Source organism: Vespula vulgaris, chromosome 13 (assembly GCF_905475345.1).
Source record: "Vespula vulgaris chromosome 13, iyVesVulg1.1, whole genome shotgun sequence".
NCBI lineage: Eukaryota > Metazoa > Arthropoda > Insecta > Hymenoptera > Vespidae > Vespula > Vespula vulgaris.
In genome coordinates this window covers 1,665,001-1,690,342 of record NC_066598.1, presented here as the reverse complement: position 1 = coordinate 1,690,342, position 25,342 = coordinate 1,665,001, and the positions used below count along the sequence as shown (strand labels likewise).

The following is a 25,342-nucleotide window of genomic DNA, read 5'->3' as shown; positions in this document are numbered from 1 at the left end:
TAGACGGAGTTAGCAATCTTTTATAATTTGTTTCATTAGCATCAATTTTATCAACGATTTTTTCTCCAACAGCGAAGTAAATTTCTTTCGAAGAGACCATCTTCCATTTTATTTTTTATAATCTCTCTCTCTCTCTCTCTCTCTCTCTCGTGCTACCATCCCCTTCCCTAATCAAATAGTCTCTCTCTTTCTCGATACGATAATGAAATTAAGTTTTAAATATATATAACCGATCCAATAAAAACGATCGACTTGGTTAGTTTTCCGTCGTAATAGCAAAGGAGTAAATGTCGATGGGGACGGTGAGGAAGGTGAGGAGGAGGGAGGAGGGAGTGGAAAAAAGATAGATCGACTTGACACGGATTTTCAAACGGATCGGAAGGTGCTATCGGTTTCGTCGACCTCGGCCGAGAAATTCCAGGCGATCGCGGAGCCGCGACGACGCAAAGAGCGTCGCATGGAATCAAAAGATCCCGACGAGTCGACGACGATAATTCATTCTCTCTCTTTCTCTTTCGCATACATACGTAGCACGTTTAGCAGCATTATAAAGGTTGTCTCTCTAACGTAAGTACATTGCTTGCTTGCTCGCTTGGTTGCTTGACTTGCTTGGCTTGCTTGGTTGCCTACTTGGTTGCCTACTTGCTTACCTACTTGCTTACCTACTGCTGTTGCTGCTACTGCTGCTGTTGCTGTTGCTGTTGCTGTTGCTGCTGTTGGTACTCTACGATATGGGATTTATGCGAGTGGGTAAGCGTATCGCCCCGAGGTGCACAGGCTCTTGTGCTATTAAATTAATTATCTTAATTACACCTTCGACGCCTTTTCCAAGTGTAAAAGATCGTCCTCGTCCTCGTCCCCCATCACGATAGTAATCTTAATGCATTATATATATATATATACGTATGTATGTGTGTGTGTTTGACTGTGTATGTTTGTATGTGGATATTTTTTTTTTTTGTTAATCAGATATAGCGATCATTCAGTCATTCAGATTTTCTTTTTTATATGCAATAATAAAATTCTAGATATGTTCACTTTTAATATTTATTTGTTCTTTTCTTTTCTTTTTTTTTTACGTATTTATTTATTCCAAAATGTTTTCAACGAGGAATATAAATTATAAGTGTTCGATCATTGTTTTATCTGTTTTCAAACAAGATACAAATATCATTCGAGTGATTCTATTGACTGTAGGAAAGGTAACATTTTTTGATTTTATATCGCTCTATTGTTTCTTAAATTTTTATGTATTTTAAACGTTTTCGATGCATAAAACAAAAACAGAGAAAATAAAAAAAATTAGAAATGAACTGCGCTGAAAGAAACATTTTAATATGTTTCTGTTCGATTCTGATTAGAAAAAAAAATCATTGCTATGTTCATCGAGAATAACTTTATACATAGAAACATATCACGAGAGAGAAAGAGAAAGAAGGAGTGTGTGCGTGTGCGTGTGCAAGAGAGAAAGAAAGAAACGATTTAAAAAGACGTTGAGTAGTAAAAGTCGAAGGTTTGATCGGCCGGTGTGCTGTAAGAGGATGCCTAACTCACTTCGTGGCTTAGAAGAAAAAATTCTTTGAACGAGGAACGTGAAACGAGTACGTTACGCGCATGTGTAAATACATAGATAGTATTTTCTATAGCTACTGTCTCTTTCTCTTTCTATATCTTTCTAATGTAGATATATTATAGGTTGGTCCACATAAAATATTACGAAAACCTACTGAAAATTCGTAAATTAGAAAACGAGCCATTAACAATATTTTTAATCGTCTCGAAATTAAATTCATCTGGTTTTGAATGAATCATTAATTAATCAATTTAGAAGTATTAAATAAAATAAAAAAAAGAAAAACAAATTATGTACTGGTGTTATATTAATATATTAGGCTAACTAACTAATTGTGATAATATAATAGGCTAACTCAAATTGAAGAAAATATCTTTTCTATATAAATAAAAAATATATATATATATACATGTATATAACTATATTTATAGTAATAATTTTGTTTAGAGAAATGTGACTTGTAACGGTTTAAGTGGACGAACCTGTAGACTTTGTCTATCTTTTTCTATCTTGAAAAACACGTACGTAGGTAACGTTCGGTGAAAAGGAATTGGAAGGCTCGATTCTAAGTATGATTGTGAGTTAGTATCACCGTTGGCTGGGAAACTATTGCTTATATAGAAAACTAGTATCTCTTTCTCTCCCCTGGCATGAATTATAGTCGGTTCAAGTAAGGTATAATAAATTTCCCAGGGTCCGCGGTGTGGAGCGCGATCGTGGCTTCTGTAACTGTGAAACTGTTGCGCGATCGTTTTACAAATAATGCGTGCGTGCGTTCTAATCCTTGGAAAAGTTAGATCGTTCGCTGATCACGTTGCAAATTCCTTTTAAGTATACACACACACATATATATATATATATATATATATATATATATATATATATAAACAAAATAAAACGAAATAACGATAATAAAAACGAAAGATCTAACAATGTATGTAATTTTTGTAAACGAAAAAAATGTAGAATTTTTTTCGTTCCCTCTTCTTTTTTCTTTTTTTTTTGAGTATTTATTCTGATTCGTTTAGAAGATTCTTTTTTATTAGATCAAATTCAAAAGAAAAATTCTAAGTGTTAATAATTTTATTCTTGAAATTTCTTTTCATTTTCTCATGTAAAATTTGTCAAATAAAAATTCGACATTATTCTACTAATTTTTTTATAGAATATAATTTCTTTAGACTTTGATTAGATCACGCTCTAAGTAAATTTCATAAAAGTCATCGATTTGATCTCTCGTAACAATTTAATCAAGATCTTTTATCAATCATAAAAAATTAATTCGATTTGAGGAGAAAGTTTTAATTTATTAACGATCTGTCTATTTACCTTCTAATTTCATTTCTGTCAAATGCAAAGACGTAATGATCGTATGTAGTTGTCAGAGATTGACACGAAATTAGTCTCGTCTAATTTCGTTAATAAGAGAACTTGAAGCTTGCGATCTCGCTTTGACTAGCGTGTTTCTGTCTATCTATCTATCTCTGTTTCTCTAATTCTAATCTTCCCCCATGATTCTCACCGATCTAATATAGCTGTTCTGATTTGCGAACACTCTCTCTCTCTCTCTCTCTTTCTCTGTCTATTTGCTGTCTGTCTTTATCTCTCTCTTTCTAATTGCATTATTTCACGGTGAGAAATTCATGCTTTTAATCTACACAATCAACGTTTCACACCTTCGAGTTCACTCATGAAAATTATAGATAATCGATTAAAGTCGTCGCTAATCATGACAATCATTTTGATCTTAAGACGATTAGATAGCTCGTTTAGATCGATTAGAATTTATTAGAAATAAATAATATTCGACATGTTTCATTAATACACTTCGTACGACGATTAATATTTTTATTCTTATTTAAAGACACCACAGAAAATAAGATGTAATTAATTGATGTATGTATATTATTTATTATTTATTTATTATTATTATTATTATTATTATTATTATTATTGTAACCATTTAATAAATTAATCTAATAAAATTAATACATCAGTTATATGACTTATTATATTTTCTTTTTCATTTTTTATGTAATGTCTATAGATATATCTAAAAAAAAAAATGAAACAAAAAATCAAATATAAATAAAAAGTGATTAGAATAATCGATTAACAATTGACAGGGTTCATCGTAATTTTTGTCTAGCGATTTTCGTAATATTAACGAAAGAAAAAGAGAGAGACATGTAAATAGGATGAGAGACATTGTAAAATTACATTTCGATAGATCGATAACGCTTTACTGTTACGTAATAAGATTTACTATACACACAAATACCTGGTATTAGAAAAGAACGAGGTGAGAACGTGAATGTAAAAAAGAGAGAAAAAGAGAGAGAGAGAGAGAGAGAGAGAGAGAGAGAATTCTAGCACGAGGTATCAAAGAATTGAGAATGATCGATCGGACAACAAAATTATTTTCTCTTTTTTTCTGTCTTTCTTTCTACTCTTTTTCTCGACAGAAGACAAAAATGACCTTGACCCAATATCTAAATGACTAAGTGTTCGAGTTTACTCTTCCCTCGCAAGTCGATTTAATTCACACATAAGAACACTTTTCAATACTTAACTATAGTTACTCACGATGAAATTTTGCTGCGTCGCATTTTTATCATTGATCGACTTTTATACGCGTTTTTTGTAATCCAACGTTATCGACGAAATATGAAATGTATATAAATGAATAAATAAATAATCGAACAAACGGAATAACAAAAGAAAAAAAGAGTGTAATTTGAATTCGTTTAGAGTAAAGAGAAGGAAAAAAGAAAAAAAGAAAAATAAAAAGAAAAAAAAAGAAAGAAAGAAAGAAGACCTTAACCCATTAGTTACATAGGATTAAAGAGCCAAGATGTGTAGTAGAAATTAATCAAGGCATTTTATATAATAGTTCGGACAAATTTAAGCTTCGTTGTAAGTCCCCGATAGAAGAGTAACACAGGCTGGACACAACGAGAGGCTTAACGATACCCTAATGCCGTGTAATGCGATCAGAGAACGAACACACACACACACACACACACATACAACACAGTAGCAGCAGCAGACAGACACATACACACGCGAGTGCAACTCAAACGTAAATGCAAACGCAAACGCAAACGCGCACATACACACGCGCGCAGACGCACACGTAACAATTTCTATGTGTATGTTCATTACATACGAACTCGATGCAACCGAGACGTTGTGTTCACTCTTTGGTTTCAGACGTAAGCGTGATAAATCAATAGTGAGCCATGTAAACAGGATAGAATCCATCGATAAGTAAAACCCTAAGCATTACTCGACGTTCTTTTCTATAGTGACATCATCATACTCATAGACTCATCATCACATAGACTATAGCTAATCATTACTACGCTTGAAATTTTATTAAAAAATAATTTCTTTCTTTCTTATTTTATATAACCGATCGACCTAAAGACCCAACGATATGACGTAACTTTCAATAATTATAACTATCTACAAGCTCTGCGATTATTTTCATCGCAGATGTTCACTCGAAATCGTCTGTCCAACTACGATCATTCTCCTTACCAATATCATCTAGATGACTAGGTCTAAAGATATCGATAAGATAATTCTTATTCAAAGTAGAAAATAGATCAAACATATTGACAGGGTTGAAGAAGTGAAGTAGAAGAGAAGTCAGGAGAATGATGTTAATTTGGATTGTATGCATATGTTGTATAATAATATATTAATATATAATCACGATCACATATCTCATAAAACCTGATGATAATGATATGACCCAGGTTGATCCCACTCACATCAACGAGATTCAATCTCCTCTCTTTTTCCCTCACCTACTCTCACTCTCCTTCTTCTCCTCGACTACTCTTAGCGTCAGACAAAATGAAAACTCAGCTTGACGTTGCCTTTGACAGGACTCGTTCTTCAATGCGAGCTGTTAGTATCATCATCATCTTGTCCTCTATATCTCTATCTCTATCCCTCTCTCTTTCTCTCTCTCTCTCTCTCTCTCTCTCTCTCTCTCTTTCTCTCTCTCTACTCTTTTACATCATCCCCGTCGTCGTCTCTTTGCACGGAATTATAATCACCCCATCGGCGAGTCTACCACCCCGTTCATCACCCCTACCGGTTCAACCCCCTACCACCCACCCACCCTCTCGTTTGCACCGTGATCAACCCTCGGTGGGGTACGAGGGATGGCTAACACACTCCGTACGCGTTTTAACCCCGACAAAAGTAGAGAATAGAGAGATCGGAAGCGACTCAAAGTGATCCCAGGAACCCCACAGTCAACCTTGGATTAGGCGATGTCGCGTGGGTGGAGAAAGGCCACAACCGTGAATTCTCTCTTTCCTCTTGAATCTCTCTCTCTCTATCTTTCTCTCTCTCTCTCTCTATTTTCCCTTTCTTCCTCTCAACCCTCTCTGTCTCTCCTACCCCTTATCCTTCTACTGCTACTGTCGAAGCTGTTGTACCCTGAATTTTAAATTACGCAACGTCTCTCGTTTTTTCTCTGCTTGTGTATGTCTGTATCTTTCTCTGTGTGTTAGTGTTTTATTCTTGGTCTAGTGACTTTAGAGATAGAAATGAAAAAGAAATAAAAAGATATATATATATATATATAGTGTGTACTTTTCAATGAAATATTTTATTTTGTGTTCTCGTTTTATAATTTGACTTTTAATAAGTAATAATTAAAAATGTTCATGATCACGTTACTTCGAAAAATTTCTCTATCATTTCAGTATTACTTCATCAAGTAGTCGTTACGGTGATTACGTTGGCCATGGTAATAAATCAAGGCAAAAAAGTGTTTTCACGTCGAAGAGAGCAAGACGTTCTCTTTTTAAGAGCCGCATCGAATCGACTCGTCACAGGTCGAGCCTGCACCTGCCTTCTGCTTCTGCGACACACAAACTGGCTCGTCATACTTAAGAAGTTAACGAACTCATATCCCTGGACTTTACTTTAAAAGAAAGAGTTCATGAGGAGAGTGAATTGAATAATCTTTTTTCTTCTCAAAGTTATAATTATCCTTTACTCTTTTTTCTTTCTTTTTTTTTCTATTTGCTAGACCCCAAGATAACAATAAAAAAATTATCCTAATTATTATATACGTATGTATATATATATATATATATATTGATTCGTCAACTTGAAATCTAATTACAATTATTCTATAACCTGCTTGACTTAACGATAACGATAAAATCATTCTAATCGATACCTACATACGTACATACTCATTACAATTCAATTAAAAAATATATTCCCACAACGAACATTACCGACGTAGTAACGAAATACTTAAGATTAACAAACAGTAACGAACGATATGAAATCTAATAAATTGACTTTAAAGAAAAAGAGCCAGAAAGAAAAAAAAAAAAAATCCCTAATTATCATTAGCTCGTAAGGCAAAAAAAAAAAAGAAGTTTCTCTCGTAGTTATTTAAGTTCGAAGAGTAAACTTCAGGGTTCTCTCGACGTACGTGTTCAGGAAGACGATTGACGAGTAACGGAACAAAACCACAGCTCGTCTACCCTTCGAAGACGTTCTTTGTATCCCGCGTTACGACCTGCAGCGAGGATATAAAATTCAAAGCCACCAAGTGGCACCCTCCACATTAACGACAGCGCCGCCCCTGAGCATCAGTATGCTAATCCGATGATTGGCTATGTTCCAACCCCGAACTTTCTCTCTATTCCTCTCTCTGTCTCTCTCTCTCTTTTGCGGTTCATCTCTGTCCGTTCTTCCCTTCCTCTTCATCCCTCCCAACCCCCTCTCTCACTCACTCAACCTTCTCTTAATACATCTCTCTCTCTCTCTCTCTCTCTCTATCTATCTTTCGTGTTCACAGCATTCCCTGGCTCCTCTGTGGCTTCCCGATGGCATCCAACCACTCTTAACCGAAACCATAAGCCAAAACTAACCCTTATTCTAATTAGCCGTTGCCACGACGCGCCCCCTACTTTGCATATTTTCTCGATTAACCTCGCCCTTTCTTTATCCGTTCGAGCTCGAGCAGCAGCAACCTGCTCCTCCTCATTTTCCATGAGAAATTTTCTCTCTTTCTTTGCTCTCAAAGAGAAAGAGAGAGAGAGAGAGAGAGATCAAAAGTTGCACTTTTTCGCATACACCCTGGTTAAGCTCACCCTTTCTAACTTTATTCGAAAAATATCCTTCTTTTTAATTTCAATCTAAATCGTCTAAATTTCTCAATTCATATCTAATTCGTTCGAACGACAGAGCTCCGATGAAAAATCGAAGTATATCACCGAGAAATTTTATCGATTAAAATTTCATTTCTATTGTTCAAATCCTCGCAAGTTTTTCATTTACGTCGAATCGTTTGGATTGAATGATTCGAGCCAATGTGATTTTTTTCTCGTTTATTTTGGAGATTTCATTTAGAAAAGAAAAAAAGGTAAAAGTGAAAGAAGATTGTAAGGAATAAAAAGCTTCAGGACAATAAATCAAAATTATCAAGGCTCTGAATTTTTTCTAATCCATATTTAATATATCGATATTATTCGAATCGTTAGAATTTGTTCTAATCGTAAAAACGTAAAGTACTCCAACTAACATAGGAATCATATGCATAGAAAAGTTAACTTCATCAAAATCCACTTGAGTTTTCACCCCTGCGTTGGGTTGAAAATTGAAATGGGCCTTTGGTGGCAAGGCGAGCTAACCAAAACTATTTCTCTCTCTCTCTCTCTCTCTCTCTCTCTCTTTGTCCGTCTATCCTTCTCAGTAACATCCCTTAGGGGGTGGTCTCACTGTCATAAGCTCATAAAGCCGCAATATTGAATACAAATGGACGCTTCTGCCAGGGTTATGCGGGGTGCAAATGAGGCCCGTGAAAGCAAGCAACCCTTAGCTTCGAGGGTGACCCTAAGGTCAGGATAATGGTACTGATCGAGGGGAAGCCAAAAAGGTCCACGATCAATTAGGTCGAGACGTGGATCTCGTCATCGGCTGCATTACTCGCTTCTTTGTCAACGAAAAAAAAAGAAAAAAAAAGATGGATGACAAAAAGAAAAAAAATACGTCTCGCATCGAATGAAAAAAGTCACCTAAATAAGCTCGAAGAATTCGAACGATATTTTTTGCTCGAACGATTTGTTTCTATTTTTTTTTATAACGAACGTATCGTATAAATATTTAATAAGAAAGAAAAAAAAGAAAAAATTAAATCGTTTGATTATGACGACGATGAGACGAGTTGAAAATTCTCAAGAATAGATTTTATCTAATGTACTTTTAATTCAAATTGTTATTCTGACGATTATAAAAAAAAAAACATAAAAAAATAAAAAATATATCACATAGCATTAGGTATAAAAATATTTCTGACAAAATGTATCTGACAGCGACGAAGCGTTTCGTTATTTCTAATCGATTTGTATTATTGATAGAATATTGATTATAAATTTTATTATCCGATCAATGATAATAAAATTAAAGAGAAGAGAGAAAATTTTGAAAGCGATACTCACTTTTTTTCTCGCTTCCCCGCACCAGTATCTCGGAATCCTTTCGCAAAGGGATTGTTATCGATCTTCAGTTGTGTTATCTGAAATATAAATTACAACAAATTCATATATAAATTCTACGAAGCGATGTACTAACAAATATGTTCATTTTTATTTCCAACAATAATATTACGATTATAAAGAAAAATATTTCTGAATTAAAACAATTATACGATAAAGAATGATATAAGACAGTAATTAAATATCAATATTAACAAGATGAGAAATTAATTAGAATTAATAAACGAAATGAATGATACGAATAATTAATTACAACGATCGTAAAATACGCGTTATCTTGTCGACAATTTTTATCGCGATGAATCTTGAAATAAAAAAGAAATACAATAGAAATTACAAATCTTACGCGATTAATGAAATGATTAATAGTTTTCCAATCGATAATAATCGATAGAGAAATCGAAAGAGAACAAATCGATTAATCGTTAGAGAAACAAAAACCATCGTTGTGTAAATTTTTAATAATAAGTACAAACGATAAAATCCCGTTATTGTGCACATTTCATGAATCGAGAACTTACCAGCCAATGAAACAACCAGACAACGAGCATTTATTTTTCAAGTAAATACCAAATGACGAATCGACGTGACATACGAGAGAAAGAGAGAGATATTCGATATTCGATATTCAATATTCCAGAAAACTTTAATGAAGAGAAGTAGTACGAATGACAGAGCAAAAAAATGTATGGCAAATTGTTTATAAATTAATAAACATCGACTGTATCGTCGATAAGATAGTAATTTTTATATTACTTAATAAATATTAAGTGCATACTATGCGTTAGAAAAAGTTAGACGAAAAAAAAAAGAAGCGAAGCTAATACACGAATATTAAATATCATATAAACAATATTAATTAAGATTGCAAGACAATGTCTGTTATGATAAAGAAAAATAATACAACAATCGACGATTTTCTTTTTTTCCTTCGATCAAAAAACGTTAAACTTGACTCGTTAATAAATACAAAAGTATTTTTCGTTAAATTACAAAATACGATCTTTTATTGTAATCGTAATACCTTGACAGGAAAAACTGCAATTAAGGAATAAAAAAAAATTAACGTATTAAAAGACATTAAATATCGAAAAAAAAAAAAATAATATAATAAGTGTCCATAAAAGAAAGAACGATGATATATATTTTTTTCTCTCTAATTATTTCTTTTATAGAATAAAAAAAAAAAAGAAAAAATGAGACACGCGTATACACACCTATATACATATATATATATTATAAAACACGTATCGTAAGACAGAGAAAGAGAGAGAGAGAGAGAGAAACTTTTCTAATCAGTCGATGACCTCTCTCCTTCTCTCTTTCTCTCTCTTTCTCGTATGAACGAGAAAAGGAAGCCGGGGTTCACTCACCTTCTCGTTTTGATAGGCCGTCACGGCAATGAATTCCGTCTCCTTGAAAACGTAACTCCTGAACGTCGAGTAGGGAAGCTTCAAGATGTCATTGGCTCGTACGAGGTGAAACCTCGGTTGGTATTTGTGCATTGAATTCAATATCGTCTGGAACAAAAATAAAGGGAGCATACATTGGGACAGATTATTTTTAATACCATTACGATCGAATTAATCAACATTACAAACAAAATCATAACTTTTTTCTCCTAATTATTATAACAATAAAACGTCGATATAAATTGGTTTTATTTAATCATCAGAAAATATATATTTAAATTACCATTTTTTGTTTATAATAATAAACATCGTCATGATTGAACAATGAAGATTCATTTTAATAATGATAATGTTTTCCTTTTTTTTTTCGATATATAGATATATTATATTAATTAATTAATTGATCGAAATTCTTTTTAAGTCAATGAACGTGTTATTATTTGTTAGAAAATACAATATTTTTATCAATCATTTATTGTTCTATAGATTTATTATATATCTTATAATAGATATATAATCGACGTTCGATTGTATATATAAAAAATTTGATAAAAAAGGGATGCAAAAAGCAAATAAATCCGTAGATAAGAAAAAAGAAAGAAAAAGAGATAGAGTGATAGAGACAGAGAAAAAGAGAAAACAAATATACAAATTATTCCTACAAAAATTTATTTCTTCCCTCGTCCATGCAAAGTATTCGAAAATAGAAAAACAAAAAAAAAAGATAGAAACAGAGAGATAGACTAAGTCGTGCGATTAAACGAAAATGAAATAATTAATAAATCGTTCCACTCGCAAAATTTATGTATTTGCACATCTTTAATATTAAATCGACGTGTAAGTATACTTAGAAGAAGTATAGCTAGGATAGGATAGATAAATAGATAGATAGACAGATATCTAAGCCGAGAACTTAGATAATAGAAGATCAATAAGCTTAAGGAGCTTAATGGCGAAGTGAATAAATAATAAAGCGATCGCGTGAGTGTGTCACACTACGAGTTACCAAGCTACTCTACAATACATATTTCTTATTCCTATAAGTTTCAAACTTGTTATGGATTTTGATCGATCTAAATCTTAGATAGAAGAGACACCAAGTTGCTCTTTATGCCATTTCTTTTCTTATTTCTTTTCTTCTTCTTCTTCTTTTTCTAGCCACTTAACTTTCATTTCTATATCCGATTATTACGTTCAAACGATTTAATTAATTCGTCATCGTCCCCCCAAAAAAAAAAAGTCATCTATCAAAACCCATTCATTTTATAATTCATTATTATCAACGTTCATAATTACGTTCCTAATTGAAACGATCATAATAATCTAAATTAATCGTCGTTGTTCATAATCAAATTCACAATTTCATTAACGAATTCTTTTACAAATTATACAACTTCATTCGATCAAATTCGTTTAATAGTTAACAATTGTTATATTCATATCATTCTCTTTAACCGATTTAATCCATTCGCAGATACGCGGATAGAATAGATAACGAATAGAATTGTCAAAAAAAAAAAAAAAAAAAAAAAAAAAAGAACAAGAACGAATTCTAATACCATTCTATCACGATCTAATCGATGTTTATTACAAAATGTTATCCATCTTAACCATCTCAAATGATCGATCCGAATCGACAAGACAATCGTTTCTTCATTTTCCTTCATGATCTTTCTCGCTGTCGGTTCCCACGTCGTGAAACTCATTCTAAAAGAGAGAAAGAGAATCGAACAGAGAGACAGACTGAGACTCTGCTTAAGAGAAGAAACTGATCGAGAATGAAAGAAAGAGAGAGACAGACAGATAGACAGAAAGAGAGAGAGAGAGAGAGAGAAAGAGATAGAAAGAGAAAGAGAAAGAGAAAGAGAAAGAGAGTAGCATGAGAGTACAGGTTCGTGATTCAAAGTAGGTGGGCCCCAGGTAGCCAGGACAGATAACACCCAGAGATTACCGCGGACAGAGTCATTAGCAGCGTCGGCTTCTGTGTCGGTCCAGGGTATTCTCTCACTTTTCTCTCTTTCTCTCTCTTTTTCTCTCTTCTACCTTCTCCTTCGAGTCCTCACTGGTGTGCTTTTATCTGGCCGGTCAATTCACGTGGCAACGATATATACGTTGGACAGTTTGAGATCTCCTCTTTCTCTCTCTCTCTCTCTCTCTCTTTCTTTTTTCTTTTTTGTTTTCTGTTTTTTTCTGTCTCTGTCTTTCACATCCTTTCATCTATCTCTTTCCCTGTCTTTCCCATGCTTTTATCAATCTTCTATCTTTCTTTCGCTTTCTCTCTCTCTCTCTCTCGTTTTTTCTTTTTCTCGTTTCACCGACGTTTACCTACTTCTCTTATTTATTTTTCTCTTTTCGTCTCTGTCTTTGGTGAACGAACCGGGCAAAATCCAACGCGAGTAGATTAGCCTCGAAAGAAATACTAATTGCTCCGATCGTCCCGTTTGCACATATGTACCTATGTATGTATGTATTTATGTATGTATGTATGTATGTATTTATTTTCGATCTCGACGCCGCCACCGTCGTCGCCGTAGGCGTGCCGAGAGATTCGTGGAGGGACCTTTAAAACGTCACATTGAGAGATTCTTTCAGAGATCCTTAGATCGAAGGTCAGCATTTTTTCTTTTTCTGTTTTTTTTTTTTTTTCTTTTTCTACTTGATTTTATTTTTCATTAACGATTTAAACAGAGAGAGAGAGAGAGAGACAAAAATACAATTAAACAAGTGAGAAGGATGAAATATATTTGTAAAAAAACAAACAGAAAAAGACAAGATGGAAGATATATAAATACATGAGAAATGAAATGAGAGAGAAAAAGAGAGAGAGAGAGGGCGAATGATAAATAAATAGAGAAAAAAAATCAAATAGATAAAAGTATGAGAAAAAGAGAAAGAAAGAGACATTAAAAGAAATGAGAAAGATAAAGATACCCATATATATATATATATATATATATATATATATATATATATATATATATATGAGAAAGAAAGAGAAAGAGAGAGTAATATTCGTTTGATAGGCTAATGACAAACGCTTAGATTAAAGCTTATCACTTGGTCCAGCGCTAATTATTTCCACTTTGTGCCGAGCCGATTGCCGACACCATAATGGCGACTGCTATACCATGTTCACTGTTTTTCTTTCTTTTTCCTCTCTTTCTCTTTCCCTCTTTCTTTTTCTTTTTCCTTTTGATGATCTTTATTCACTGCGCCTCCGAACTCGTCAACGTTATTCCTGAATCTCTCGATTATCGGCATCGAAGCTTCTCCTTCGTGTGAACTTGTTGACCTTTGTATTCATCCGTTTTGATATTATCGTGTCTCTCTTCTTCTTCTCCACACTCTCTCTCTTTTTTTTCATTTCTCTCTCTTTCTCTCTCTTTCTCTCTCTTTAACTTTCTTTAATATTTTTTATTCGTACTTAGCGTAACTTTTCTGTCTAATTGGAGGTTCGGTGAATCAAACAGTTTTAATAATACTAATAAATTTGTATAATAAATTTTATACCTACACGACTTGCAATAATGAATACAAATTTTTTAAATAATAAAACGTAATTCTTTATCCTTTTCTCTCTCTCTCTCTCTCTCTCTCTCTCTTTTCCCTTTCTTATTTGCTATCATTAATTAAACTTTTTATCAATGACAGTTTATTAGTCGTACTTATTTCTTATTCTATTTAATTTCTATATTCGTTTCGTTTTTATTTATATAATAATACGTACTCACTTATGTATGTATATCTATATAAAAATATAGATAGGTACGTATGAATGTGCATACATATATATATATACACATATATAAATGTGGTAGATCACCCTATAGTCCACTCCCTTTCCTCCCCTTTTTCCTCCTTCTCCTCGTCCTTCTTCGCCATAGCCACCGCCTCTAGGTTTATACTATGACGCACGCGCGCGCCCAGGGTAAACCTTATGATACATATAGATATGTAGGTGTAATAACTACAACGTACTTATGTACAATTTTTCCATTACTAAATAATCTTACGAATAAATAATTCATGGGTTAGCTTCTTCAATGGAAAACCTTGCTTTTCTTCTCTTTCTCTCTCTTTCTCTCTTCGTACCATTACTTGTTTATATATCTGTCCTTCTAATATTTTTTATTCATTTATATATCCTTCTTTTTAACATTACGTGACCTTTCTCTTCATCATTTATATTACATTCACATATGCACGCACATATATATATATATATATATATATATATATATATATATATATACATATATATACGTATCATTTCCCTTTTACTTATTAACTAACATATCTGTCTTTTTCTGTCTGTCTATCTTTTTTTTTTCTTCTAACGCCACATACGTACATATATACATATGTATAATATATACATTCGTACATACATAAATATATTATACAAGGGTAGTTTGATATACATATATAAGGGTGGTTCTGTGGGATCTAGAGTGGCGCCACCTTGGCTGAAAACGGCAGAGGAACGAAAGTTTGTCCTAAAAGCAAGGTGGCTAGGCAAGCAAGGCGAATAGCCTTCGTAAAAGCTGTGGCAACCCACACCAAGGGTGAGAGAAAGAAAAGGCGAGGTACACAACGCCATCGCGCTCCTACACGAATGAACGTAGAAAGAGAGACGTGAAAAGAAAAAAGGGAGAAGAAGGATGGTGGAGGATGGTGGAGGATTGTGGAGGACGATGAAAGAGGATGGAGGATGGAAAGACTCTGGCTGTTATATACCATACTAAGCTATATGCTATGCTATACCATACTATGCTACTGCTACTGCTACTGCTACTGCTACTGCTACTACTGTGCTGTGCTATGCCATGCCTGGTTGTCCTGGTATCGACCGACTGAAAAAGGGGTGGATTTTTCTACCCCTGGGCGGAGGACCAGACTTAACCTGGAACGTGTTCTGGACTCTAAGAAAGGCCCACCTTTTTTTACGACCAACATTATTTCCGACAGATGGAGGAGAGATCTTTTTCTTTTTCTTTTTCTTTTTCTTTCTTTTTTTCTTTTTTTCTTTTTCTTTTCTTGCTTGCTTGCCTTTCTTCTTTCTCTCTTTTTCTTTTTTTATTTCTCTCTCTTCTTCGAATTATTAGGAATAATACGAAGAGACGTTAGAACGATTAGAAGAATATTGAGACGTTATTACATACACAATTTCTTTTTTATGATTCTACAAAATACTTTTTACAAATTAATTTAGACATTAATTCAGGAATAAATTGCGTGCATAATCCAGAAAAAAAAAGAGAAAAGAAGATATAGCAATCATTTAACAAGAAATATTCTAAATCTATGATCTAACCTATCGAACTATTCTATCCAAATTTCTTTTCTTTTCTTTCTTTCTTTCTTTCTTTCTTTAACATTTTAGAGACATAAGAAATCACAGATATAGAAACTAATCGATACCGAGGAAAGTCGATACAGAATCTCTCATCGATTGAAGATAAATGAATAGATGGATTAAAGACAAGAGAGAGAGAGAGAAAGACAGAGAGAGAAGGATGGGTAGGTCGAGGAATGAATCCTTAGGGATTCCTCTGCCACTTACTCGCCCGGAAGCTAATTGGACCGAATCGGGGGTGGCTTTTCCATCATCCGGTTCGGGCATTATGGCCGACTTGCACGTAAGCTGAGCAACCGACCAATCGGAGAGCGACGAGGTGGAACATTTCGTGGTTCCTTCCTTACTTTCTCTCTCTCTCTCTTTTATATCACATATACACACACGTACAAGCAGATGTATACATATATGTATACTTTCTTTCTTTCTTTTTTTTTCTTTCTTTTTTTCTTTCTTTTTTTCTTTCTTTTTTTCTTTCTTTTTTTCATTCTTTCTTTCTTTCTCTTTATCTTTTAAGGATAGCGTGCGAAGATACCTCATAAACATTTACCAAAGAAACCATCAAGAGCTTCGTATCAACCCCTTTTTCCTTTTTTTTTTTTCACCCTACAAAATTAAGAACGAGATTAAATAGAAAACTCAAAGAGATAATCTTCTTTGGGAATTGATAAATCCTGTGTAATATCATTATACGTGAAGATTCGATTTAAGAAACGATCTCCGATTTTAAATACGACACCTTTCGACTGATATATACAATTTTTTTTTCGATCTATCTATTCGATCTTAGATGTTGGTCTGGATGATTTTGTAAGTACATCCTTCGATTTGTATTGTAATATATCGAGAATAAAATTAAAAAGAGAGATAAGAGATAAACTAAATGAAGAAAGATGGTTTAGAGATTTGTTATTAATAATATATTTTGAAATCGAAATACGTTCTATGATACTAGAATGGACAAAAATTGCCGAGTGGGAATATTTTCGATCGAGATACCGAAAGAAATTTATTTTATTGTTATTATTATTAGAAAGAAAATTTATATCGTAGTAATTTAGAGAAACGCGAGAATATTATGCGAAGAAATAAGAATTCAATTAGAAGACGAAAAATTAGAAGAGAAATAACGCGATAGTTCCGGTGAATCACATTGAATAAAGCCACTGTGCGACGGAGATAAACGTTATCGACGTTAAAATGCGATTCCTCGATCGTCGAATCTCCGAATGAAGAAGTATTATGCGTCGTACGGACACTCGATATTTTTTTTCTCTTTCTTTTATCTCTTTTTTTTTTTTTTTTTATCGTCGAGGAGAAAAAAGGAGATCGTAAAAAGAAAGCAAGAAAAAAAATAAAGAAATAAATACAAAAAAAACACCCCCTTTTTTATCCCTCCGAAGAGTCTCGAGTCTCAAGAACGCATATCTATGAGTTTTACGAGTATAATCTGGCACTCTCGATATTTCAAATCGATTTCGGATATTTACTTTATCGCACTCTTGCAGATTTCATTTTTTTCAGAATGGATTAATACTTCTGAATTACAAGACGCGTTTAAATATGTCCTTTAAAAATATTGTTATTGTTATTGATGCATCCAACTTGCATTTTTCGATCTTTTTCTTTCTTCTTCTTTGAATGTTGATAAAATAAAAATAAGTATGAATGCGTGGTAAAACGTTAAGATTGAAATATCGTCGAGATTGTATTATCTGATAAAACGTATTGAAATTATAATGTAAATAATACGATAGGAGATAATGATAAGAGAAAATTGAGAAGATAGAAAAAGTAGAAAAAGAAAGAAAGCAAGAAGAAAATAAAAGGACGAATGTATACTGAAATCAAATTATATCAAGGTCCGCTAAGAATCCCTTATTTTCGATAAAAACAAATTTTCGATAAGGCAGAATATACTTGTTCGTGTCTGATCTGTTAGAAATCATTGTAACGATATTAATAAAAGTTAATGGAGAATAAATATTAATAAAGAAAAATGAATAAATAATTTTCAAGTATTGCATATAGTATAACAATTAATAAATCTGCTAATAGAAACGACCCGAGTGAAGAAATAATATATCATCTCTATTTTCCTCGATGGAACTACGAAAAAAGTATTCTGTCGAAAGAAAATCTATGATAAAAAGGGAAATAGGAGGTAAGTACTTACTTATACTCGTACTCGATATCGAAATAATCGATAAATCGTTCTCGAAAAATCAGAGGAATGATCGATTTCTCATAGAGTAAGGAAGAAACAATGCAATGCTTTTTATGCACACACTCGCTATGTACGTAAAAAGCTAAGAACTAACAAAAAACATCTCTCTTTCTTTTTCTCTTTCTCTTTCTCTCTCTCTCTCTCTCTCTCTCTCTCTCTCTCTCTCTCTCTCTCTTTCTAGATCCCTTCAGGAATACGGTAAACGCTTGGTATTTTCGGCTCCTGGCTTTTGCTTACGTCAGAGACGCGTGCTTATGCGAAAAATCGTCGTTTTCCTCTCCTACCAAAGCTTTTGTTCATTGAGGAGAGATGCTAAGGGGAAGGAAAACGTTCTCAACGAAAAGCACTGAGTTTTTTACCTTTGCTCTGGCTGCTTATGGAAAAAAAAAGGAGAAGGAAAAGGAGGAGGAGGAGGAGGAGGAGAAGAAGAAGAAGAAGAGAGAGAGAGAAGACAAAATAAACGTCACCCTCGATCGAAGGGTAGAAAAGAAGCTTCCTTTGATGGTATTCTATCTCTTTCTTTCTCTCACTCTTTCTCTATCACTTGGAAATATGTAGATATACGTTTGAGAAAGATGAAAAATGCTGTAATATGGTATGCTTGTGTTCGCTGATGCGAAAAGATTGTAAGTGTGAAATTGTCGTTGATATTTGATACACACGTATGTGTCCAGGTTTTTATATGTATGGGTATGTAAAGGGAGATAAAAAAGGTTTTCATCGGTAGTTAAAAAGAGGGATGAAGAAAAAGAGAGAGAGAGAGAGATTATTCTAAATATTCCAAGAGTTTTGCTTTACTTTGATTCCTTCGTAAGCAAAACTTAAAAAAAATTTATATGTTCGTAGATAAATACACGTATATATAAATATATATATACATACATATTAGTTATACGAAAATAATTTTTCTACTATAGCCGAGCAAAAAATTAATGCAGCATTGATAATTTAATTTCTTACTTGGCAATAAGAAAGACTTATCGAGAGATATAAATAATCGGATAAAATAGAATTCTTTTTCTAATCATCATTCTATAACAAAAACAAGCAAAAAAATCGATAACGCAGTGACCTCTAAAACAACTCGATCTTCAACGTATGAACACAATCCATACGCACAGTACGTAACAATAAAATTTCACACGTATTGAAATATAATTCTGATCGTAATGAGAAAAAAGAAAAGAAAAGAAAAGAAAAGGAAAGAAAAGAAAAGAAAGAAGAACAGAAGGAAAGAAAGAGAACGTTCAAAATCTCTAGCTTTCCGTTCGTATTTAAAAAAAAAAAAAAAGAAAAAAGAAAGAAAGAAAAAAGAAAAAAAAAGAAAAAAGACGAGGAGGAAAAGCGAACAAAAACAAAAAAAAATAGGGAAAAAAGAGAGAAGAAAAAAAAGAAAGAAAGAAAAAAAAAGGAGCAGAGGGATTATCAAGCGAAGCTGAAAGTACGAAGGCAGTTTTTCTCGGCCGGTAGTTCGTGTTCCATGGGACAATAAACTCGGCCTGGAAACGAAGGGGGTGGTTCTCTAGATTCTCTCTCTCTCTCTCTCTTTCTCTCTTTTTCTTTTTTTTCGTTCATCGAGGGGGTTAGTTTTGCCAGAGCTTTCAGCCTTCCGGCTTCCTTCCCTTTTTCTTTTCTTTCTTCTCTCTCTCTCTCTCTCTCTCTCTCTCTTTCTGTCTGTCTCTCTTTTCTTTTATCTTTTTCTTTTTTTGTCTTTTTCTTTTTTATACGTTTGACCTCGCCATGAGAAAATCACAGGGTCGTAACACCTCGACTGGAAATGAATCCTCTGGTGTCGAGCACACTGGCACAACATTTCGAGGTATCGTCGAGGGTAAAAAAAAAGAGAGCTGGACTGATATAATCGCTTTCAATCAGCGCCATTGTTGTTGGTCAGCTTTATCGAACTCACCCCGTCCGTCTCTTCCCTCCTCCCTCCCACCCCATTCATTCAAAAGAGCGAGTGAGAGATGTCATTCGAAAAAAAAAGAAGAAAATAGAAATACAGTGAAGGAAGAATAGCGATGTTAATGATATACGAATGTCGTTCTTTTCTTTATCGGTTAAAAAGAGAGAGAGAGAGAGAGAGAGAGATAAGCTAGGGTTGAAAAGGTTGAAAAAGAAGAATTAAGGATAAGTGTGATCTTTTCTTTAATGGAAATTTAATAATAATCGACCTATTCGAACGAATTAATAATTGTCACATCGATAAGAACTTTCACGATTGTGCGAATGCAAGATTATTGTCAGGAAGAAAATTAATATTTAAATTGATATTCAAATATAATGAAATCATTTTTTATATATCTCCTGCATGTTCATTTTTGTATCATTTTTTTCTGAATAATTCTTAATTAAAAAATTAAAAGCACACATGTATTTTTAGGAAAACTATATAATATACGTAGATGTACATAGGTGTGTATATATATATATATATTTTTTTTTATAAAAGATAGATAAAATTCTCCATTCTAATCAATTATTTTCAAATTTTTCGAAAAATTTTAGTTCGGAAGACAAATAGAATCGTTCTTCGTATTAATCTGTCGTCGTTTCATTTTTTCTCTCTTTTTCTCTCTCTTCATCTTCATCTTTCTCTCTTTCTTTTCTCTCTCTCTCTCTCTTTCTTTCTTTCTTGCTCTCGAATTATCGGAACGCACTATCGCTCTCGACCCTTTCGAGAGACACACGGATAACCTCCGAGTTCAGCAACGAGCTCTATCGCGATTCGGCTCTCAATAATCCGATGTAATGACGACGTCGCACGAATGGCTTCGATTTTTTCTTTTTTTTTTTGTTCTCTACCATTCTCGTAATTTCTTCTCTCTTTCTCTCTCTCTCTCTCTTGAGAATATTTGTTCATTTATCGACGATAACTAATAATTTTTTTCCTCCTTTCGTATATTTTTATCTAAACATTTCGATGTTCGTAACATTGACGCAACGAATGAGATTTATTTATATATGTATATAAATTTATAGCTTCGTCACAATTAGATTGTTAGCAATGTTTAATTTTCAAGAAAATTTCATCTATAATAATAATAATAATAATAATAATAATAAAAAAGTATAAGTGATAATAAATTTGTTAAGTTATATCTCGGAGTGTTTGTTAATTAACTGATTTAAAATTTGTATATATTTAAATAAATTATATAATACAAAGAGAAGAGAAAGAGACAGAGAGACAGATAGAAAGGAAGAGAGAACGGAAAGAAAGGAAAAGAAAAGGAAAGAAATAAAATGAAAGGAGCGTGAAAGGAACCGAAGAAATAAGAGTTGGAAGGTTGAAGACAAGACGAGAAGGACACTACTCGGAGAGGTTTAGGTCACTTCTGGAAGCAGTTTGTGTTTGCCAAGGCATATCTGTCGTCGAAGGATATCGCTTGTTCTTGGTGTCTCGAGTGGCACGAAAGGTGTCTCTTGGGAGACTTCTTTCGGTAAAAACTTCAAAGAATCGATTCGAAAATACGAGAAATAAAAAATGATGAAAAATAAGTACTACCACTACTACTATTACTATCGCTAATACTACTACTACTTACAAGGATCATTCGAAAGATAAACGTGAACGAGTATGAGAAAAATAAACTTGAGAAAGAGTATTGGAAAGAGAAACGAGAAATATTATTAAAGAAATAAAAATGGAAAAGAATAGTAGAAGATAATACGAGGCAAGAGTATTAGAAGGAAAAATGATAAAAGAATATTATATATATATATATATATATATAAATCAATAATAGAGTATGAGAAAGAGTTTCAGAAAAAGAAACGAAAAAGAAAAAGAGAGAGAGAGAGGCACTGAAATATAAAACAGAGGGAATAGAAATACAAAATAGAAAAGCAACAAGAGAGGAAGAAAATGAGAAAGAGAAGGATATAAAGAAATATGGAATAGATAGTAGAAATATAAAAATATAGAAAGAGAGAATAGAGAAAGAAAGAAAGAAAGAAAGAAAGACAGTCAGACAGCCAGGGAAAGAAAATTTGAAAGAGAAAGATATATAGAACAGAAAAATAGAACGAAAGTGGGAAAGAGAGAGATAAAGAGAAGACGAAAAAATAGAGAAGTAGAAAATTGAATGGAGAATAGAAAAAGAGAAAGATTGATGGGATAAAATAAAGAAAGAGAAAGAGAAAGAGAAAGAGAAAGAGAAAGAGAAAGAGAAAGAGAGAAAAGCATTCCGTGCAAACACGGCAGCGAGTGTCTCCTACAGAGGCAGTAAGTAAGTTGGTTAAGCAGAGGTCCTAAAACATTCAAACGACAAACAGTAAAGAGCCTCCTCTTTCGTCGGTCCTCTTCTGGTTCGGTCTGTTCACCCGTCGAACGTCCATTAGTAGAGTTTGCGCGGCGGCGCCTCTGATGTCGAGCGATCGCGGCACACCGACATCACTGTGAACCCTCTTCTCTACCCTCTCTACCCTCTCCATCGTCACTACCACTACCACTACCATCACTAACACCAATACCATCACCACCACCTCCTCCTTGTCCTCCTCCTCCTCCTCCTTCTCCTCCTTCTTCTCCTCCTCCTTCTTCTTCTTCTCCTTCACCTCCTCTTTCTCTTTCTTTCTCATCGGCAAGATATCGACGTGCGTACGAGCAAATAAGTGCCAACCGATTTCTGCTTCTACTTTGCCGACTCCTTTTTTTTTTTTTTTTGCTTTTCTTTTCTTTTCTTTCTCTGTCTCTTTCCTCCTCCTCCTCCTTTTTCATTTTTTTCTTTTATACTGAATTTTATTAGCGACTTTTTATCTCATTGCACAGGTATGTTATAGATATTCATAAACGTTTGTACAGGTATACTTTTTTTTTTTTTTTTTTTTAATATGGATTTGTTAGAATCGTTGATGATTGTCTCGTAATTTCGAGGATCATCATATTGGAGTAGACACGATAGGAGATAGTTGGGAATTATGTTCTAATCTTTTGTATCAGATTTTTTTGTTCTTTTTTTTGTTTTTTTTTTTTAATGATTATGTTCTAAGTGGATCTTTATCTTATAGCATGGCTATTGGTTTTATAGGAAAGATGTTTACACGTTTAGAAATATTGTATTAATTTTTTTTTTTTTTTTTTTTTAATCTTACTTTATATATGCGTATAATTTTTCCTTTTTTTTTGTATTGATTTAGAACATGGATTCGTTTTAATGATTTATCGAATTGAAATTAATTCGCGAGTAATTAAATAAACGAATCTATCGAGTATTATGATTCACCTGACTTATGTAAACTATTAAGAGTGCGAAGTTTACAAAAAAAAAAAAATTGTATTCCTTGGAAAAAGGGAGTTTCAAGGAGACCTGAGACACGCACAATCCACTTAAGCTTCTTCTAACGAAAAGCAACTTTTTATAGACCGGCCTAATTAGCAACAGATGGTACAAGACCGAAAACAAGTCGAACGAGCTTCTATCGAAAGTTAAACTCTCATAAAATATGTCGAGAATCTATCGACGTGTTAGATACTTTTTTCTTATCTAATTTCAAGGTCGACGTTACTCGTGTCGATCGCTCATCGACTTGACAGTCTGTCTTTGAAAAATCGATAGTCCCAGACCACTTAAGTCAAGAAGCAAACGAACAAGAAAAAAAAACCGTAGACGTCTTCCTCTATTTTCTTGTTTCTTTTTTTCTCTCTTCTTTTTTTCTTTTTTTGAAAAAGAAAAAAAAATCAATACTTTGAAACAATAAATTAACATCAATCATATTTTAGAATTTAATCGAAAGTCATTTCGACTCTATGCTTTAAATGTTTCGATGGTACGAAAAATCTTCATCGTTCCGACGTATTGGTATTAAATCCAATCAAATCTAAACGTTTCTAACGAAATATAAAAAAAAAAAAAATCTTTAAAGAAATTAATTCGTTCGAATGATGCTGCGTAAAAAAAGATTTCTCAAACGCATCAAATTAATTAACACTTGTACAAAATCATTCGACAAGCATGAGACAGTAATCGGAACAAACAAACAAACAAACAAACCAACCAACCAACAAAAAATACAATGAATCGAATTTTAACAAACATTCGAATAATCGAAAAATCAAAATCGTTACGGATAGCATCGCTTGATATCTCGAAGAAGATTTAAATCGATATAATTTGGATTTTTCGACGAATAGAAGACAACAAACGATGCAAAAAATATAAGGAAGAAAAAGAATGAAGAAAAATTTAAAGAACAGAGAAAAAAATAAAAGAAGAAAAAAGAAAAGAAAATAAATAAATAAATAAATAAATAAATAAATAAAAGAAATAAAAGAAAGGAGTCAGAAATCCGCGAATTTAAGGGACCTTCCGTGTATTCGTCATCATCTTGGCGCCAAGAAAAAGAGTGAGAGAGATAGAAAGAACGAGAGTAAAAGGGGGTAAGAAGCGGCGAAACGTCTAAATCGGCGTACAAGAGAAAAAGAGAGAGAAAAGGGGAAAGAGAGAAAGAGAGAGAGAGAAAGAGAGAGAAAGAGAGAGAGAGAGAGAACGAGTGCTCATTATGTTTCGGTAATTAGCCGAATCCAACGGGTGTTTTCAATTTAGTCAAAGAAGCCGCTTGTATGTTGGTTTGCTTCATTGCGAGGGAGTAGTAGGTGCTGCGACTAAAAAGAGAGAAAGAGAGAGAGAGAGAGAGAAAAGAAGAAGAAATTCACGAGAAGAAGAAGAAAAAGCTTGCCACTCTCTCTCTCTCTCTCTCTCTCTCTCTTTCTTTCTTTCTCTCTTTCTCTCTCTTTCTCTCTCTCTTTCTCAGTTTCTCTCTTTCTCTTTTGGTAGGCAACTCATACGATTGAAATTCTTTTGAAAGAGGCCAACGAGACGTATATGATTTCTTTTTTTCTTGTTTGACCATGAATTTTACGAAAAGAAGGGTTGTACGCTAAGGCTGCTGTTGGTAATATCACTGTAAGTTAGTCGAGTTAAGATTTTATGTAAATTCATGAATTGTACATATGTATGTATATTATGGAACGTCTATGTTTTGCATATTTTTATATATTTTATTATATATTTCATTCAATGTATTTATTTATATACCGTATTTATATACTTTATATATGTTAACTGAATTAGATCTTAGAAGGTTTTTGATTTAGATTCGAAAAAAAAATTATCTTCTTACTCGATCTTTTCGATTTTTTTTTTTTTTTTAACATCTTCGTTATAGCATATAGATTGTCTTTGATATTTTATAATAATTTTTTCGTTTTTCTTTTCTTTTCTTTTCTTT

At 33.2% G+C, this 25,342-nt stretch overlaps 1 protein-coding gene across 5 annotated transcripts in view; it reads right to left on the bottom strand.

Annotated features, from left to right (window-relative positions):
• The window catches only part of LOC127068405 (optomotor-blind protein), a 117,184-nt gene that overhangs the window by 8,337 nt on the left and 83,505 nt on the right, over nt 1-25,342 (bottom strand). For all 5 annotated transcript variants that reach the window (XM_051004536.1, XM_051004538.1, XM_051004539.1 and 2 more), the window contains exons 5-6: nt 10,488-10,634; nt 9,058-9,134 (exon numbers count right to left, since the gene is read on the bottom strand). In XM_051004536.1, coding sequence (XP_050860493.1) covers nt 9,058-9,134; nt 10,488-10,634 — 224 coding nt within the window. The remainder of the gene's footprint in view (nt 1-9,057; nt 9,135-10,487; nt 10,635-25,342) is intronic.